The sequence below is a fragment of the Sinocyclocheilus anshuiensis genome, unplaced genomic scaffold (genome assembly GCF_001515605.1).
Source record: "Sinocyclocheilus anshuiensis isolate Anshui unplaced genomic scaffold, SAMN03320099.WGS_v1.1 scaffold407, whole genome shotgun sequence".
NCBI classification, from domain to species: domain Eukaryota; kingdom Metazoa; phylum Chordata; class Actinopteri; order Cypriniformes; family Cyprinidae; genus Sinocyclocheilus; species Sinocyclocheilus anshuiensis.
Window position 1 is genome coordinate 982,944 of NW_015552593.1, and position 21,499 is coordinate 1,004,442.

The window sequence follows — 21,499 nt, forward strand, 5'->3', positions numbered from 1 at the left end:
ACGGGTCCCTCTGAATATCGACGAGCTGTGAGCAATAAGAGGGAGAAGAAGAAAAAAAAACTCCACATATTTGTCTCTGATTTACGAGGTGGAAGCGAGTGATGCCGAAAGTGGTTAGCACACACAGTCAAACATCTCCAAATTCTTCTTTTTCTCTTAATTTTATCTTACCCATAAACTCTTCAGAACGGTGTTGTCTATCATCTGTGCCATTGGCTGTCTGCTTGAGGCCTGGCTCCAAACACCCAGGGGATAAAAGTAAGTGTTTATGAGACCACAACTTATTGTTTCACCCTGCTGCTGGCGAAGGGAGTTTTTTTTTTCCCCACAGAACGAATTTCTTGCTTTTGGAAACGAAAACGGCTAGAAATGCAAATAGGTGAAGTTTGTATTACAAAATATGATTTAGTGTCTTATAGATGTTTAATATCTAAACACTGATATACACTGATGTCTTCCTATACGTTTGGGTGTGTGTGTCTTTGAATAGCCTATATGTTGAACCACCGAACAAGCGTTCTCTTACAAAATAAAAAATGAAATAAAATAAAATAAAAACTACCAGGAGACATGTCTTATACATATATGTTGTACTCATGCCACTATTTATGTTATATTATTTAAGGTGTTTTGCAAAATTACAATTTTATTTCATTAGTCAAATAGAACAACTGTCTGTAAGTTTCCATCATTCAGTGGCATTCAGTTATCGAAGTCAAGGCAAATTGTTATATAGTGCCACCTTGTGGCGAAGATTCATTATGACTCGTTAACTTTTATTGCACATGAAAGTTGAGTTTGCGTTGAGTTTGAATAGAACATATATTACCTTTTTGGACGGTAAGTAACTTAAGTATTCGTTACTTTACGTTACCTGTATTTTCACAAGGACAAATATTGCATGACATTCACTAAGAATATACAGATGATGATGATAATGATAATAACTAATAATAATAATAATAATATATTTAACTTTTATTAAATGCAAAATTAGTGATTCAGTAAAATTCAGATATCTGATATCTTGGACCTTGTGTTGCTGGTTTATAATAAAACAATACGAGTAGAGCTTTCAATCTCCACAACCACAGTCCCCAACCATCAGAGTCTGTCAATATAAAAAAAGAGTAGGCTACTTTAATAAGTAGCTAATACTGTAAAGTAATACTTTGTTAACTTCTATTACTAAACAATATTAAACCTTAATTATTAAATGTAAATTTAAATTTTAAAAAATGCCCTTTTTAAAGAGTTCTCTATGTTTATATATATGTCCACCGACTTCTTGGGTTTACAGTGGTAAAATAAACAGAAATCGTCTCACATCATCTCTGGCTGGGTGTTTTGGCCCGTTCATCTGCTGGACTGTAGCCTACATATTTCCTGTTTGCTCCTATCGCAGCCCTGCAAAACATCATGACGTCACTGCGGTGTCATTTTTATTTATACGAGACTCCAGCTGTTACATTGACTCGGCAAACAGAGTCGATGTGTTTGTCCGTGGGTGTGTGTCATCGCCACGTGATCCAGCTCGCCAATGTCCTTCTACAACCCACTCAGCATCATGGCTGCGGATGCTCTCCTCCCGCACCGCATCCCCGGACCATGCCTCCTGCCCCTGCTCCTCCTGATCGCCTCCGCTCTCCCCACACCGAGCCACGGGCTGCTGGGCTTCCGACCGGAGGACACGGGAGGAGATCTGTCCGTGCAGAACGGGCTGTTGAAGGCCACCGAAGGGACAAGGTTCATGTTACGCGTGTACTATGCAGCATCCCCGCAGAGGCTCAACCGGACCGTCAGCAGCGCTGGCGGCACAGCCGCGCCGTGGATCGCTTTCATAGAAGAACCGGAGCCAGGCAGAGAGGGGCAGGTGCATCCCAAACACAACTTGTGCGTGGAGGAGAGCGCCAGGAGCTCGGATATAGAGCTCCTCGGATCTTTCAAGTCTGCCTCCAGCCAGAACTCCATCCTGGTGGAGCTGCTCGCCAAAGACCTGCGGAGAGGAGAGAACATCAAGTATTACTCCATGTGCGCCTTTGACGGGATTAAATGGGAGCACTACCGGACGCGCGACTTCTGGCTGGCGGTGGTGGAGCGGCCACCGCATGCGGACGGGTGGCTACAAGCGGGTCTTTCGGTGCTGCTTCTGGCGTTTTCCGCGCTCTTCAGCGGGCTGGTGATCAGCATGCTCGCGCTGGACCCCGTGGAGCTCAAAGTGCTGCAGAACAGCGGCACGCACAAGGAGCAAAAGTACGCGCACAAGATCGAGTCTGTGCGCAAACACGGCAACTACGTCCTGTGCACCTTGGTGCTGTGCAACGTGCTCACCAACACTTTCCTGGTGGTCTGGATGTGCCAGATCCTCGGAGTGACGCCCGTCTCTACTGCGGCGTGCACTTTTCTCATCTTCTTCATCGGAGAGATCCTGCCGCACTCCGTTGCGTCCAGGCACGGGCTGGCTATCGCGTCCAAGACCGTGTGGCTGACCAAGATGCTGATGCTGCTGACTTTCCCCATCACATATCCCATCAGCAAACTCCTAGACAATATGCTGCACCAGGAAATCAGCAACTTCTACACCCGTGAAAAGTTACTGGCTATGCTGAGAGTTTCCGACCCGTATCATGACCTGGTGAAAGAAGAGTTGAACATCATCCAGGGAGCTCTGGAACTCAGGAGCAAAACGGTGGAAGATGTGCTGACCCCTCTCAATGATTGCTTCATGCTGGCCTCGGATGCCATCCTTGACTTCTACACCATGTCAGACGTGATGCAGAGCGGATACACTCGCATTCCTGTGTTTGAGAACGAACGGTCTAATATTGTTGATATACTGTTCGTCAAAGATCTGGCCTTTGTTGATCCAGATGACAGCACCCCGTTAAAAACCATCACTCAGTTCTACAAGCACCCGCTGCACTGTGTCTTTACCGACACCAAACTGGATGCAATGCTGGAGCAATTCAAGAAAGGTAAGATGTTTGTATATCCTATAGGACTCCAGTTGTGTAAAGTTACAACAGGAAAAACCGTTTAAAATCAGTCTGAAAAAGGGTAATTCACACAAAAATCTTTTCTCACCTCAGTTCCAAACCTGTATGCAGTTCTTTCTTCTGTGTAACAAAATATACTTTAAATATCATGTTAATAAAACATCTGACTTAATTAAATTAAATTTGTATGGATGAAAAAAAAAAACACATAGCGACATTCCAAAATATCTTATTTTGCATTCCACACAGAATTAAGATGTGCACACAATTAAGAATGCAAAAACATGAAGATGATATATGATGACAGTTTTAATTTTGGGGTGTACTGTTCAGTAACTTCAGTGTATTGGAGAACATATTGTACTTTAAAAATTATGGAATTGTAAATGAAAATCTGCTGGTTAAATCTTGTCTATAACATATAATTAATACATATATATTGTATGTAATAACATAATAATTAACATTAATAATTTTATGTTTATACACACACACACACATACACACACATATATATATATATATATATATATAATTTTATTTATTTATTTTTGACATCATACATTGCACATTTAGCGTCAGCACAACTTCAGCTGACATCTGCAGAGAGGCTGGCAGCTGGATTCCAATAATTTGAATCTGTTCCCATGGCAACCATTTTCATTCCGTCATCATTGCTTACTGTTCACCAGAGAGTTCCTATTAGTCATATTTTGACACGCCTTTAACTGAAAATCCACAAATTACTCATGCCAAGCACTGACCTGTGTGGAATACAGGGATGCATATCATTTCCTCTTGATCCTGCCCTGCACAAAGTCTATAGACCAGGGGTGCCCAAACTCGGTCCTGGAGGGCTGGTGTCCTGCAGTGCTGTGATGCATTCTGATGCCTGGTATGATATCATAATTTGGCCTCTACTGCATCACAGTGACAATTAATGTCTTATTGAGATTGATGGTGTTTTCTGTGAAGGCACAGAGTCAAAGCTACAGAGCAGCTACAGCAGGGTGCAGAGTGCCATAATTCATCTGTAATGCAGTAACCTGTCAGATGTACCCACTTTCACAGGGTACAAGATTCACCGCAGGGTACAAATGTTCCTACGCAATAGATTTAGTAAAGGGATCATCAACAGTATCAGATCCATAACCGCCGTAGGAATCCAGGGCAGTTTAGGCAACGTCCAGACCAAAAATAGGATTTTCAGCACAGACTGACACCGCACTGCACTTTAACCCTGGATTGAGTTTAATCTTTGTGCAAGACTTGGTTTTCCACCACACAGCAGAACTGTCTGAGAGAATTAATTAAACTTAGAACTGAGGTTAAAGTTTACCTAGTGGACTGCTCTCAATTTTCAGTAATCGCTCCATTTAAATGGAACTGTAAAGGATGTATGTTGTTACAGTATTTTTTTTCATGGAAACGTTTAGGAATCTTTATACACCTCTTTTATGACAGTTCATAGTGACCGCAGCTGTTAAAGTAATAGTTCACCCAAAAATGACAATTTTCTGAATATGTCCTCACCCCCAGGCCTAGTTTGTTTCCCCAGTTTGTTGCTTAATCAGAACAGGTTTGGAGAAATCTACCTGTAGCATTACATCACTTGCTCACCGATGGTTCCTCTGCAGTGAATGGGTGCCGTCAGAATAAGAGTCCAGACAGCTGATGAAAACATCACAATAATCCACAAGTAATCCACACAAGTCCAGTCTATCAATTAACATCTTGTGAAGTGAAAATCTGTGTGTTTGTATGAAACAAATCCATCATTGAGATGTTTTTAACTTCAAACTGTTGATTCCAGATGACCTGAGGGTGAGTACATTTTCATTTTTGATATTGACAATTATTCTTTTAAGCGCCAAAAAATAAAATGGAAAAATAGCATGCAGTTTAGCTGTGTAAAGACATCATACAGGTTTGGAACGACATGAGGTTTAGTAAATGAAGTAGTGTCATTTTTGGGTGAACTATCCCTTTAAATCCAAGTGCTTGTCTGTATAGAAACATCAGGGTAGCTGCAGCAGTGACCTTTTGGTCCAATCAGTGTCCCAGCTTGGGACCATATGGACAAAAAGAGCAGAGTGAAAGAGAAGAGGATCTGCTTCCTCACACAGCGAGCACCCAGCCTGAGCACTAAGTGTATATGTACTTTTAAAAATAGCAGAAGCTATTATTCTTTTAAGAACATAACAGATATAAAATGCTAAATTTAAAACATACACGCAGATGCTGAACAGCAGGTAAAGGTGAAGCTGAATAAAACAGCCTTTTTCTGAAGACTAAGTTACTGAAGTGGTAAACTAAGTGTATATGTACTTTTAAAAATAGCAGAAGCTATTATTCTTTTAAGAACATAACAGATATAAAATGCTAAATTTAAAACATACACTGGTTATTTACAAACTGCTACTTCACCCAGTTCAACCCAACAGGTAAATTCTCCAAAAGTGTATTACTTTATTTGTTCTCTGGACCAAACATTTAAATTTAAGAATGTTTTTAACCCCACTGACTTTCATTGGGAGGAAAAACCAGAGACATTTTTCAAAATATCTGCTTTTGTTAATTTTTCCTTTTGTGTGTACTATACCTTTAAACATCAAAAGTATTCAAAGATAGGCAGAGTGTAAGCTATGTGATAAATTTAGAAACAAGAAATCACACAGCATTTGACTGATTGTGATTTGGTTGGCAGTCTCCATTACTTCTCTCTGTTCTTTCCTCTTCTATCTCTGCTAGCCTGTCCTATAAAGACAAAAGGCCGATAAAAATACATTTTAAAAGAACCAAGAACATTAATGGCATGCCCATAGATGTTTGCTAATGATTCCACTGGGGTTTATGCAGAAAATGGTGCTAAAAACAAACAATCCAAAGGCTTAGGGTTTGTCTGAAAATAGTTTGCTTTGCTAAAAAATTGGCCAAACTTCTAGAAATGTAAACCACACCAGGAAATGAAAGGAAAGAATTTAGTTTATATTCAGTTCATAAATTATCAGCTAAAAATTATGTGAGATTTTGAACTGTTGGTGGCGCTAGAGAGTTATAGGGAGTTGCCATAGACTCTACCAAAAGGGGAAAAAAAATAGGTGCCTACACACCTTTAGTGCTTGGCCCCTAAAGTGTATGGCCCCTCAAATTTCAGGATCAATAGCTACATAATTCCTATTCCTCAAACTGTATTCTGCATGAATAATCAGACCTTGAAGTTGTACCAAACCTGTAGGAGTTTCTTTCTTCTGTGGAACATAACAATTATATTTTGAAAAATGTTGGTAATTTAATAGTTGATGGTCCCCATTGACTTCCATAGTATGGACTTCTTCAAAATATCTTTTTTCGTGTTCAGTTGAAGAAAGAAAGTAGGCTAATGCAGGTTTGGAACAACATGAGGGTGAGTAAATGATGGCAGAACTTTCATTTTTGGGTGAACTATCCCTTTAAGCTCAAATGCAGGTCAAATGCAACACGAATGCTGCACAAGCATCAAAATTAAAAATGCCTAAAACATGATTTTAAAAAAGCAATTAACACAGAAAATCATGCATTTATTTGCATATGCATTTTTAGGACAAACTGTGCTATTGGATCCTATTTAGAAATCATTCAGGCATTTCCTTCTGTGTTTTTCTTTCCGTTTTCAGCTACACACTGCTTTATTTAGCATTTCCCACCATACTGCTCTGCCATGCATCACATGAGTAGAGTATAGTGCCAGCTTTAACGAGTTCATTTGCTGGCACAGCAGCTGAAGGAATTGCAGGGACATCCGCGTGGGCTCAGACCCCCTGGCTCCGCGTGCATGCGTGCGTGTGTTATATAATAGCGTAGTGATGTAATGCGGTTCCCTGAACATCAGATTTGAGGTGTATCGAGCCGAGTGCTGCATTGCCCTTGCTCTCCACCTGACTCCTGCAGAATTCTTCACTTCACTCAGCGTGTGCCGCTACCATAGAGACCACAGCATGAGAGAGGCTTCTGTCCGTTAAGTTCTCCCTATCCAAAGGTTGAGGATTATGTATTTAATCTTCTCTGCCTGAAATGATATTCCAAATCTGGCTGACTGATGATTAACAGAAATGCTAGCTGGGATGTTTCGTTTGTTCAATTGCAAAGAGCTTCTGTTTGGGAATTCAGTGAACAATCTAAGCAACACTTATTGTGCTTCATAAGGTTTTTAAAAGGGTCATATATTTGTTTTTTGTTTTTACAATAATTTAGCTTTTTATGACGTTTTTTGCTGCTGTTCCTTTAAGATTCCAAAAGTTCCCTCTTTGCATGTGAAATGAGATATAGGTTTGCTGCAGCAACAAGCTGCTGGTTTGCAGTTGGTGACAATATATATTTAGCCTCATATTTCAATAACAGACTGTTGGCAAAGCTGCATTACATTATGAGAGATTTATAAAACAATCTGTTGAAATGACCAGACTTCAACTGTTAGTTTCTAATGACTCCTCATAAGGCTCTGGTAAATATTAAATAGCCATTGTTAATATGTAAATGCATCTGACATTACAACATTGTGGATGTGCAGAACAAGTGTGTGTGTGTGTGTGTGTGTGTGTGTGTGTAGCCTATATATGTACACACGCACACACGCATGTTTATGTAACAATGTTTTTGAAAGTCTCTTATGCTCACAAAGGCTGCATTTATTTAATCAAAAATACAGTAAAAACTTTAATATTGTGAAATGTTATTACACAAACTGTTTTCTATTTTAATGGACTTTAAAATAGAATTAATTTGTGATGCAAAGATGAATTTTCAGTATTATTACTCCAGTTTTCAGTGTCATGTGATCCTTCAGAAATCATTCTAATAATATTAGTATTATATAATATTAACATTTCTTATTATCAATGTTGAAAACAGCTGTGCTTAACATTTTTGTAGGAACCATAATATTTTTTTTTTTCAGAATGCCTTGATTTGATAAAAAGTTAAAAAGAACAGCATTTTATATAAATAAAAATCTGCTGTACATTACAAATGTTTTACTGTCACTTTTGATCAGTTTAATGCATCCTTTAAAAAAAAATTAAAATGACCCTAAACTTTTGAACGGTAGTGTATATACAAATATATAAATACAGAAAATTTCACATTTTGGCATCATAATTATTTAATATTAAGGGAGATGTGAACTAATGTCAGAATAGCCATTAATGCCTGAGCAGCTTTTTAAAGACTCAAAAATAGCAAATTCCAACAGTTTCCAGGTTTTTAGAATGCTCAGCTTCATCATCAGAGCCACAGGGCTCCCGAACCCCATTGCATAACCCCTCAGCGCTCTTTACATAAGGTCAGGTCTGAATCTTCAGAACTGTCATAGTTAATCTCTTCACGAGCCTTCATTTCAAGCACTCTTTATGTCATGTGACAAATCAGTTTAACAGTGCAAAAGACTCTCTGCAACAGAATTCACATACACAAGTATCCAAAGGGTAAAATAAATGGACAGGGCTTCATTTACTAAAGTTGCGTGACTATTGATTTTGCACACTTTGCCTAATAACTTCATTGATTTATGGATTGATTTAATAGCACTGCAGTTTTGTTAAATTGGCTTTAATATACTTTGCATAAATGAGGGTGCAGATTAACATTAAATGGCAATTGCATATCATGCTATGATGCTACTATGTCTTTCTCTGGCACTGTAAAGGGAAATCTCATTTGGCTATCGTACAGAGGGTCAATAACGAAGGAGAAGGAGATCCTTTTAATGCTAATCAACATGCTTTTAGTCCCAGTTTCCTCATATGAGGACATGTATGAAATCAACATCCTGTTTCGTAACAGAAAGTCATATTTTGATTTGAAACCCCATAACATTTTCCTGAGATGTTGATTTATGACAGACAGTTTAAAAATTAGATTTAAATGATAATTACAAAATATTATCATATTTCCATAAGAGTGTCACTAAATTAATATCAGACATATTTGAAGACCAAGGAGAGGGAGTGGTCGTGGTGAAACATCCAAACATTTAGCGTCTCTGAAAAGCCCTGAATGTGCTCAGTACAGGACATCCAGACTTAAAACTGTGGCATGTATAGTCTCAGAGAAATACACCAAAATATAATGTCCTCATATGAGGTCACAGGGTAATATAATAAAAACATAAGATATAATAAAACACATAAAATATCATTTGAACAATAATTTGAAATTTCATTTCATTTTAGCAATAATGGACACCTTGCAAAACAATTGTGCAATAAAACTTTATTAAAAAGTAAAACTAAAATACCAAATATCAGAATGAATATCCTATATTCTTGAATTATATATAAAAAATAACAATACATAAATAAACCTTAATCCTATAAGAAAATTGTTATGCCCTTAATGACCTCAATTATTGTTATGACCTCAAAGTGCGTTTTGCCACAAATTTTATTTATTTATTTATTTATCTATCTATTAATTAATTAATTAATTTATTTATTTATTTATTGTGTATGGCTAATCATTTCATTTGTCTCCTTTTGTAATAAAAATAAAGATCTATAAAAATTGATGGCTCTAAAAAAGCCTATAACATTTATGCACATTTCTGATACAAAAAAAGTGTATTATATTCAATCACAGATTCTTGAGACATGGGACAAAACATGTCCAGCAATTGTAACTGCTATTAGGTTTAAAAATAAAAACATTTTCAATTGTAAATGTTATGATGGATTAATAATAGAATGTATTTATCATAATTATCCCCTTCAATTTAATTGTATCATTATTATTATATCAAATGTATGACACTTATTGCATCAAGAGTCATTACATCAAAAACAGTGTGTAAATGGATATTAAAAACAGCAATAAAATGGATATTAAAATGTTTGTTTTTTTTTAATGATGAAAAAGAGCTTGTTTTATCAAAAGCAACACTTAATAATATCTCATATCAAAGCAAGGTTGTTTTCCAAGGACAATTATAATTACTATTATAATATATAATTATAATTACTAAATACACAGCATATATTGCTTTTGTGGATTGATAGTCATCACTTCTAGCTAGTTAGCTAGAAGCTAACTAGTTAGCTAGTAGCTAGTTAGGGTTGAGGGAACATAAAGGAACACAAAACACTGGATAAAACATATCTATACATAATACAGTTCGTTTGTATTCTGATCATATGTGTTCTGATCATTTTTGGATCATTTGTTAAGAGTTCCAATGATACATCAAAAACAAAAGTGAATTTTGAAAAAAAAAAAAAGCTTTATAAACAATAACATACTGTTTGTTGTGTTTGTTTTAATACAGTAACTGATTGATTCAATGTATTTGACAGGCTAGATAAAATGACTACAAATTCAGCTTTTCGTCAGCTCCGTCAGATGAATCTTTTGATAATATTTATGTTATTTTAGATTTGTTGAGGAATTGTTGGTCACATATGAAATGTAATCTGTCTGCTATCATGAGAATATGTTTTGAAATGTTAAAAACATCTTGATTGCTGTTAAAGATAAAATGATATTACACAGTCCAAGGTAAAAAGCACATTTTTATAAAAAAAAAATAAAAGAGAGAGAGAGAGAAAAGTTGGGAGGTTGAATCAAATAATAGCTCAGTAGCTTAGTACATGTAAAATACAAAAATGTAGTTTCATTTGTTTGAGTACACGGTTATCTTTTTTCAATATTTCACCCTGTTTTGTCCCACTTCTCAAGAATCAGTGCAATGCAATTATCTTGAGTGACATACTGTATAAATTGCATGGAGATCAATATAACAGTTTTTACAATTATTTTATTGTCTATATTTTGCATCTCAAGCATATTATATGCTCTCATTCACTTGTTGTTGGTTTGAGGTAAAGCCTATCCAGTATAATGTATTGCTGTTGTGTTGTGGCAGCTGATAACCGTACGAAGAGGAGAGTGTCTCACCATGAGAGGAAACAGCAAGATTTCTCCATATTTAAACTGTCAGAGAGTGAAATGAAGGTCAAAGTTTCACCACAGCTTCTGCTCGCAACACATCGCTTTCTAGCAACAGGTAATCTCAATTCACAGTTGTGGGAGAGAATCAAATATTTGACATTGTTAATGATCAATTCAGACAGTTCTGGTTGTTTTAGGTTTAAAGCACATACAGTTCAAGACCAAAAGGATGTGTTCACATTAATTTGACAATCTAGTGAATAGGCTACTCATTTGGTGCAGCATTGCAAATCATCAACAAATGATGAAGGATCAGAATGCTGCTGTTTCATTGTCAATATCATTAATGTGTTTGTTATTCTCTCTGTTCTCTTTATTTCGGTAGAAGTAGAACCCTTTAAGTCGACGCATCTGTCAGAGAAGATCCTCCTGCGGTTGATAAAGCACCCAAGCGTGGTGCAGGAACTCAAGTTTGATGAGAAAAACAAGCGATCACCAAAGCACTACCTCTTCCAGCGCAACAAGCCTGTGGATTATTTCGTCCTCATATTGCAGGTAAAGTACTACAGGTTTTAAAAGCCATTATAAATAAGTATAAATAAATATAAATATTTTTTAGCAAAAAATAACATTTGTTCAAATTGTCATGCAGATAAAGTCATTTATGACAAAATTATATTACATATATTATAAATTATATTACTTGTAATAAAATGCAAAATAAAAGCTTTTTCACTATTGGCCCCCGCTGTAAGTGGAGAAAAATGCTGTATTCATCAGTTTTCAATGCAGTAATTGCAAACAGAGGAAAATAAATAATTGTATTAAATCACAAAAAAATATAAAAATATATATATATTTGTAACAAATATTTATTATGCTAATCAATTAATTTATAGAAAAAAAGATTAAAATGTATGACAAAATTAATAAAATGCAAAATAAAAGTAATAATAATAATAATAATAATAATAATAATAATAATTGTACCCATGCTGTAAGAGGAAAAAATGTCACTTTCCTAAATTTTTATTATTGCAAACTGAGATTTATAACTAGTTTTATTAAATAATATATCATAAAAATAATTTCAAAACTGTTATGTTAATCAATTAATTTATAGAAAAAAAATATTACAATTCATGACAAAATTATAGTACATTAATAAAATGCAAAATGAAAGCTTTTTCACTTTTGTACCCATGCTGTAAGTTTTTTATTATTGCAAACTGAGATTTATAACTAGTTTTATTAAATAACATATTATAAAAATAATTTCAAAATTGTTATGTTAATCAATTAATATATGACAAAATTATACTACATTAATGAAATGCAAAATAAAAGCTGTCACTATTGGACCCCACTGTAGGGGGAGAAAAATGTCATTTTCCTCAGTTTGCATTTTGTTTATTAATAAAACAATATTTGAAAAGATTATATATTTGTTCAAATATATACTAATGCGTATGCTATGCTATAACATATACTTATGCTATATATATATATATATGCTATATATAGCATATACTTATGCTAATCAAAGAATGTATGGCAAAATTACATTACATTAACTGCATGCAAAATAAAAGCATTTTCACTATTGAAACTCACTGTAAGTGGAGATTTTTTTTCTCAGTTTTCATAATTGCAAACTCTCAAATTTGAAATGTGTGAACCATCTCTCTCTGGCTGCAGGGTCGAGTGGAGGTAGAGATCGGTAAAGAGGGACTAAAGTTTGAAAATGGGCCATTTACATACTACGGCTTACCTGCTATCATGACCATCCTACCCACAGGTTTGTTTGCGGATTCAATATTTGCCAGAATTCATCACTGGAGCTGAACAGAGCCTCATTAAATAAATCAACCTGAGTTTCCAGAATATCTCGAACAAGGTTTTTCTGCAGTAAAAATATTAATGAGCAATTTAAAAACTCTGAGAGGCGTTGAGCATGGAGCATACGTGACCCCTCTAATTAAGGCAGCAAATCTAAATAGAGCGGCTATGTAAATCTTAGGAGAGTAGTGTCGGGTAATTACAGCGTCTGCCCACTCAAGCAAAACGGCACGTTATTATATAAGAATGAAAATCTCATAAGCTTAGCATCATGAAAATGTAAAAATAACTTAAAGGATTGAGCCTTTAGCTCTTGTTGAAGAGATTAATTCAGAATGAATGTGCGTTAAATGTAAGCTAAGTGTCTGTGTCATATAGTCTGTCTCTCTGGTGAGGGTTTTCTCTGCATCTCTCTGTGATATAAACACACAAAGGAAAGATGCAAACACATACTTTATACCAACATAATGAGATTATGAGATATGACATCTACGTGGACTCAAAGTGATTCTGTGTTGGGCTATTTTCTTTTTTCTTTTTTTTGCTCTCATAATCACGGTTGTACACACACAACACTAAAAGGTTTTCTGCTTTTTTAGCATTTCATATCCTATTTTTAACATGCATTTTTTGCCACATTTTAACAGTTAAAAAATCTAAAACTTCATTGAAAAAAATACTTTGAGAAGCAGTATTGTATAGATAATATATAGACTTCTTTCCAGAGAATGTATCTTTAATAGGAGAGCATTTTGTCTTACTGCACCGGCAGAATGTTTCAGTTATTTTTATGCATAAACATTAAAAAACAACTGATTCAAAAATAAGCAAAAAATCTGCCAAACGTACAGTACAAAAGACAAGATAAACTTAATTTCAGGATACAGTGTATGAAAACAAATCACAGTATCTTATGCAGTGTTTCAATTCAAGTACAACCATTTTGGTTCAAGGATTTTTAGATATTTATTAAAAGTTCAATAAAAGCCCACTTTTGCAGTGTCCCGAAGCCCGAAGTTGTGTCCATTTAGCTGAATTTTCGAATATATAAGTGCATTTACTCCAAATGTGTACTGAATTAATTTTAAAAGCACACTGAGGGATTTTTTTCGTCATAAAAAAAAAAGATGTACCTTTAAAAATTAAAATCTAAAATAATCTCAACTATGAAACTATTTCTAAAGTACAAATATTTTGGTTCAAGGATTTTAGATATTAAAAAAATTAAAAACTCATTAAGAGCTCACTTTTGCAGTGAATAAACGAATCGAATCAAGTTGTGTACATTTGGCTGAATTTTTGAATATGTAGTCCATCTCAACATATAGGTATATATATATATATATATATATATATATATATATATATAGTAAACACACTCTCTATATGATATATATATATATATATATAAGTATATATAGTAAGCAGACTCTCAATATGCTAGGTAAAGAAAAATTAAATATCTAAAGCAATAATCAACTGAATGACTTCTACTGGTGTGATCCAGTCCACAGATCACCGTCCCGGAGCAGCGGTCTCAATCATTCGGATACTACAATCCACAGAGGCAGTCTGGGTCAACTGAGCATAAGCGGAGGACCGTATCTACCAGACTACTCAGTTCACCAGCTCACAGACCTACAGATCATTAAGGTAAACTTAACCATGCTGAGAAAAAAAAACTGTTTTTCAGACAGCTGGATGAGGGGAAAATTCAGGGGCATGTTATGTTTCATACCCCAATATTAAAAGAAATCAGGATTGTATTTTTATTTCATTTTAAGACCATTCAAGTTTTTAACCTAAATTCTCATTACTGTAATGCTGAAAGAGAATTTCATTCTTATCATAGTAATGAAAATAATCCTGTCTAGATACATTATTCTTTTTTTTTCCTTTTATTTTTTCAATAAGAAAATAATACATAATTTATTTTTTACTACATTTTGATTTTATTTAAAAAATATTTATCAAAAATTCAATATGACCATACTTACAATTGTACTTTGCATATAAATAATTAATGACAGTGTGCACAAGGAAAAAGCATAAAAGCATATGTTAATTTATCATTTTAACATTTTTGTTTTATTTTTGCATTAAAAATTCATATATAAAAATACAAGTAAATTTGATTAAAAAAATAACTAAAAATTAAAAATTTACAATTTCGATATAATACATTTTAATACAATATAATTAGACAATGCAACATTTACTTTTGACTTATGGTCCACAATCATGTTTCGATTTCTTAATGGGGATTTGGGGTGAATTGAAAAGAAAATTCATTTTCTTTATTAAAAATGTAGTCTTTTTTATTGATTTGGAGGTCAAATATGGCCCAGGTCCAATTTTTTTGAGGCTGATCCAAGAAGGACTCCCATCAAGTTTTTAGTTTTCGGTGTTCTTTAGCTTTGCTCCAAAAGTGCTAAAGTCAATACTTTTTAATAACGTTTATGTAAACAATAATGTAACATTCTAATGCTATATGTTAAAAATCAAATAGAATTATGAGATGTCTCAGTATGCTATGCTATTCTTTCCAGATCACTCGTAACCATTATCAGAACGCCCTGACAGCTACACGCATGGACAGCTCTCCGCAAACACCCGACGCAGAGAGTCAAGCGCCCGGGGAGAGAATGACAATCCCTGAGACACGTTCCAACAGCATCGCCCTTCCTCTGACAGAACCACGGCCCTGTCTGACCCGATTCCACCAGCACAGCCACCTCTACAGACAGCCAGACAGCACCAGCACCCTTAATGAGAGGAACCGCATCGTCCGTGAGTGCATTCGCTTCTCATTTATAGCATCTTTCTCGGGTCCTCTTGGTCATTTTTTTAGGCAGCAAGTGAATATTAAAACAGTTTGACATGAAAGCACGTGGAAGTAGATTTCCTCGGGAGCTAGGAAACAGTCAGAAAAGCTGTATATGACAGACCATTTGAGCTCATCTCCAAAGGCTTCTGAGCTTTTCTGAAGTTGGCAGCGATTGCATAACCACGATGTTTGAGGAACACCAAAAGAGTTGTTTTGTAAGTTTGAATACACCCAAATATAACCATAACATATCAATGGCAGTCACTGTAATCTTTGTGGAAAGCGAGGATGCAGATAATGCATGTTGGTGGTACATGTGATGGAATTAGGACGTTTCTCACAGCTTCCAAATGCAAGACAAGACAGATGGCCGAACTCTAATCTTCTTTCTAAAACTAATCAGACTTTGCGTGAAAAGGTTTAACTCTGATTCTTAAGCTAGAAATCACTTAGTTCAGTTTCTTCTAATAAATGAGGCCTGTACTAAAGTGTACACAGGATCAAATGCAGGGTAATCAAATTACACTGTTAAACAATATCATATCAATGTTTGCATTTATATGAAATGCTACTGTAAATATTTAATACACTTTGCGTGCAATACAGATTATAACGTGATATGACAGCAGTTTCACAACCAGAGTCGGAGTTTTAATTAAAACCTCCATGAAATCATAACGGTTTGGCTTTTTGTCAAAATTTGCTATGAGGTTATTTGAAGTCAAGTGTAAAACAGCCAAAATATTGACTTTTTTTTTTCCTGGACTAAAAAAATTACCAAAAACATTGCATAATCTTTAATATAATTTAATGTAGACTTTAAATTTATTTACAACTGTACTTTTCATTTAAATAATAGTATACATGCTAATTATATAAGATGATTTTTTTTACATGTTTATTAAAGGGGTCATATGATGCGATTTCAAGTTTTCTTTTCTCAAAGCATCATATGACCTCTTTAACATAATCAATGCATAATGTGCTTTCTTGAAGGAAACAGAAATACAATCATTTAACAGCATGTCTTTAAAATATTGTGTGACATGAGTTTTGAAAAAATAAAATAAGATTTGGGGTGTTTATTTTTGTCTAATAAATATGAAAATCTCTTACAGTCTGAAATATACCACGGGCCACCAATCGAATGATAGAACAGTAATCAGACAGCAGCAAAAACACAAAATAAACAATTAATCTTACCGTCCACATCCTGATGATGACCGCAGGCCTCTTCATCAGGATCTTCTCCCTCAGATCTTGACTCAAAGAGATATAGTCGTGATCCAAAAACAAATGCAGAATCATTTTCTTCTTCATCACTCGGGAGTGGGTGAGAAATAGTCACGGTTCATTGTAAAGAGTCTTCATTGCTTTCATCCTCAGCAAAAACTGTGGTTAATCTCAGGTTGTCATGAAAATTAAAGGCTACTGGTTGTTTTAAAAAAGGTCAAGGCCTTCAATGCATCCACACCAACTTCCTGTTTCAATAGCAAATGTGGCTGCAATTGCATACTAGCTTTATATTGCAGAAATAGTAAGAGTAGTATGCTAGTATGCTGTTTCATATGTCAACACAGGTCAGAAAATTGTTTGGTTAATCAACTTCATTTTTATGTCAAAAGACATGGACTCAAAACTTTTTTTAATCAGGTACTCCTGCATAGTGCTACAAACTCCTGTCTTGTTTATTTCCTGTGTGATCATCTGACTCTGGCTCTATGGCTCCCCCTGTAGGAAGTAAGTCAGATGGACAGAAGAGCCCCAGTGACTCTGTGTTCCTGCGTATGGATGACACCCCATATATAAGAGACAATCGTGTGGAGAGAAAAGAAGGCACTGGTGGGTGAACTGAAGGATGATTTCTGAAGCCAAACATGACATAATTTTATGCACCTATATACAGTGTTTACCTCAGTAAGTCCAAATAGGAATAGAAAAGCTGCTAAAAACCAAATCAAAAGAAGAGACTGGGCATTAGGTGAACATAAATCACTGTAGAAACTGCACTTTTTTATTTTATTTAATATATTTTATTTTAACATTTATTTTTTCGCCCTCATGCCTTTTCAAACCTGTATGCTTTCCATGGACACACAATGAATATTTGTTAAGAATATTCTTTTTTATTATTATTATTTTCAAAGTAATTTTACATTTTTGTCTGTTTCTCAAGCAATTATACGACTTCAAGACTTTAGAATATAGTTTTTAATACTGTAGTTGTATAGACTACTTTAATTATATCTTTATGCAGTAAAAGGTTCCTAAATATTCTTCAAAATATCTGTATGTCTTTAAAAGTAATAAATACAGCATACAGGTTACAAAATGGCCTAAGGGTGTGTAAACAATGCCAAAATGTTGATTTTTGGGCAAACTATTCCTTTAAGAAGGGTGGTGGTCTGCTCTCTGACTAAATGCACCCAAACTTTCAAACACTGGAGTGGCTGTTTGACAGCGAGCGAGACATTTGACAGACTGCAGGGAGAGGAAATGCATGAGCTCTAGTCTCTGTTTATACGACCTGCAAACGAATGTTGACATCAGGCTAGAACTGTCCATTTCAGCTCTGCTTGTTATGTCTGGAGGTTAACGGGAATGACTAAATCAAGAATCAATGCAGTTTGGATGTATAGAGAAGGGAAGGGAAGGGAAGGGAAGGGAAGGGAAGAGAAGAGAAGAGAAGAGAAGAGAAGAGAAGAGAAACAACTAACCAATGACTTTCCAGCTCAGTTTGTCATGTGATCGTGGCCCGTTGTCATAGTGTGTCCGATCTATTTCAGATGCGACGGCCGTACCCATGGAGACGGGCCTGTCTACATCCCAGCTCATCAGCTCTCACTCTCTGGGTGGCTCGGATGAGAACCTGGGGAAAAAACTGCTCCGGAAACTCAGTGTGTATCAGCTGCCAAGCACCTGACTGAATCGCAAATTTGTGAATCTGCCCAGTAATGACACGGCACCTGCATTTACAGCTGCACACACACACACACACACACACCTGCTTTTAGTCTGCATTTTCAAACGCCATCTGTTTCCTAGCAACCAGCCAGACAAACTGCAGCCCACACTTCTGTTTAATAAAAAAAGACTCACTCAGAACAATGTGATTTACGCAAGTAGGACATATTTCTGGGTCCGCAGCCTTTGTTGCTCCTGGAAAAACATTTTTATCAAGAAATAATTCCTGCTGTTAAAAAATTATGTCGGAGGCTGGTGCTCCGGCAAAGCTTTCTGACTAGCTTAACCACACTAAACTCGTCAACCGTCATCGGTTCAATAATGTTTCCTACTTTCATTCATGCATTTAGTAGACACTTTTATAAAGCAATTCAAATTGTAAAATTTGAATATAGGACAATATTTGGCCGAGATACAACTATTTGAAAATCTGGAATCTGAGGGTGCAAAAAAAAACTAAATCCTCCTTTAAAGTTGTCCAAATTAATTCCTTAGCAATGCATATTACTAATCAAAAATAAAGTTTTGATATATTTACTGTAGGAAATTTACAAAATATCTTCACTTAATATCCTAATGATTTTTGGCATAAAAGAAAAATCGATCATTTTGACCCATACAATGTTTTTTTGGCTATTGCTACAAATATACCCAAGTGACTTAAGACTGGTTTTGTACTCCAGGGTCATATATGATTTATGTATTGACATTTTCTTAATTATTATATTAATTAAATACATAATATTTAATATTAATTAATTTAGTATGAATTATTTTTTATAAATCTGTCTTTTATTTATTCTTTCTTGAAAGTCTAAAAAACCTTAAAACTTGAAAACCTTGAAAGGGCTTTTCAACAATTTTTCAAACATGATTACAGTTAGAGTATATTAATTTAAGTAGTACATTTACAGTAAATGAATTTAAATTCCAGTATATATAGAAAATATATAATATTTAATTTTCAATGTTAATTTTTATTTTTTATTTTTATTTTAAATATGCCTTTGTCAAGCTAACATTCAAAGGATTGACAAACATTACTCTCCTGGTAAAAAAAAAAAGTAGTTATGTGAATTTCAATTGATTTTATACTTACATTCAAATTCAAATTGCAATTCTGCATCCTGTTTCAGTTCAAATTTAATTCAAATTCAGGACTTGTATTGAAATTTTAACAGCATTTTTACTTAAATTCTGAATGGTGCACAACCCTGCCAGAAACATGTTCTATTTGCTAAAATACAGTCTTCATCAATCAGACATTTTCATCACTTATTCATACTTATCAGTTGACAGCTTTTTTACTTCAAATATTCAGGTCAGTTCAAAACTAGGCATTTTACATTTCTCTTTCTACTCTCCAGGCAACAAAAAAAGAAAGAAGTCTTGTGATGGAGATAAACCTTTGGAAGACAATCCTGAACAATCACAGGTGAAGACCTAGCATTCATTGTACGGGTTTGCTTCTCTTTTGCTCTCTCACCTGCTTCTCCCACAAATGTGAAATCTTCTGCAGCCTTCCTCTGGATCCTGAGTGAGAGAAAGCACAACCCAGTGTACAATGACCACCACAACAGATGTAGCATCAGAAAACCTTGCCTTCAGGAATATACTGTTACAACAAACCTGAAATATACAACATACAGCAAGACACATGTTTTTTTTTTTCATTGATGAGATGCTACATAACCGTTGATATACTACAGTTTTGATGGCGGTTTATGATGATGTCATCTCCAGTCACTCTGGTAATGACATTGTGACCTCTGACCCCGGGCAAAGCCAGCAAGCACAAGCCTGGAGACCTGAAGCCAACCGTTTGACCAATGAGAGGGCAGAACCTTTAGTATGTCACAAAATGTGGTCATCTTTCAGTAGAAACAAAGTGTTTATTGTGTGATTTTCTATCATATTAAGTGAGAGGTATTTGTCAGGCTGTGCCTGGAACTTAATCAAGATATCAGAGCACTTTGAGACAGATCAGACCCATTTATTTCATATTCTGTTGAATAGCTGAGATGTAGACAGAGAAAAAATACCTATATTAGGTAAGTGCTGTCAGAATCATTTTTTTTCTTCTTCTATTTTCTGTGTTCAAAGTATAAATATTTTTTGTTGATTTCTTATCATTTTGCTTTAATTTTTGCATTTCCGTTCAGCTGAGCGCACAGGGTACAAAGAGATATGGCTTTTTTTCTTTTTAGCTATTTTAGGCCATATTCAATATTTTTAAAAAAATAGTCAGAGATGCCAGTGCTAATGGTCCAAGAACATGTATTTGACAATAGATTTATTTGTTTAAAAATAATAACATTTATTATATCGGCATGCTTTTCTCAAACAGCAGTGTTATTATTGTTATTATTAGAACAGCATTGTGTTTACTGTATGAAATATAGATATTTAGGATATGCGCAAGCCATAACTTGAACAAACTTGAAGCATTGATACTAAAATGTCACCTCAGAGATATATATATATATATAAAAATCATAAGCAATATCCAAAACATGCAAGAAGCCTATAGTATTTTGTTTTGAGCCCTTTTGAAAACGATAGAATACTTAGTCATTTACTGCAACACGCTGAAAATCTCACCCACGTTTCCTTTCATAAGCATGCTGCTATGTGAATTTCATCTTCAAGCTTCATGCTTCCTGTAAATTAGAGCCTTTTTAAAATGGCATTCATACTACCATTCAAAAGTTTGAGGCCAGTAAGATTTTTTTTTAAGCAATTAATACTTTTATTTAGAAAGGAACACTCCACTATTTTTGAAAATAGGCTCATTTTCCAACTCCCCTAGAGTTAAACAGTTGAGTTTTACCGTTTTCGAATCCATTCAGCCGATCTCCGGGTCTGGCGGTAGCACTTTTAGCTGTAGCTTAGCATAGATCATTGAATCTGATTAGACCGTTAGCATCTCGCTCAAAAATGACCAAAGAGTTTC

General features: G+C 35.1%; 1 protein-coding gene across 1 annotated transcript; it reads left to right on the forward strand.

Annotated features, from left to right (window-relative positions):
- The first annotated feature begins 1,273 nt into the window (after nucleotides 1-1,273).
- On the forward strand, nucleotides 1,274-21,255 carry LOC107665556 (metal transporter CNNM1-like). Its single transcript, XM_016456478.1, has 10 exons — nucleotides 1,274-2,975; nucleotides 8,680-8,766; nucleotides 10,891-11,031; nucleotides 11,302-11,471; nucleotides 12,615-12,714; nucleotides 14,263-14,408; nucleotides 15,305-15,545; nucleotides 17,320-17,424; nucleotides 18,369-18,479; nucleotides 19,914-21,255. The coding sequence occupies exons 1-10, from the start codon at nucleotides 1,541-1,543 to the stop codon at nucleotides 19,991-19,993; spliced, it is 2,616 nt and encodes an 871-aa protein (XP_016311964.1). The 5' UTR covers nucleotides 1,274-1,540; the 3' UTR covers nucleotides 19,994-21,255.
- The last annotated feature ends 244 nt before the right edge of the window (nucleotides 21,256-21,499 follow it).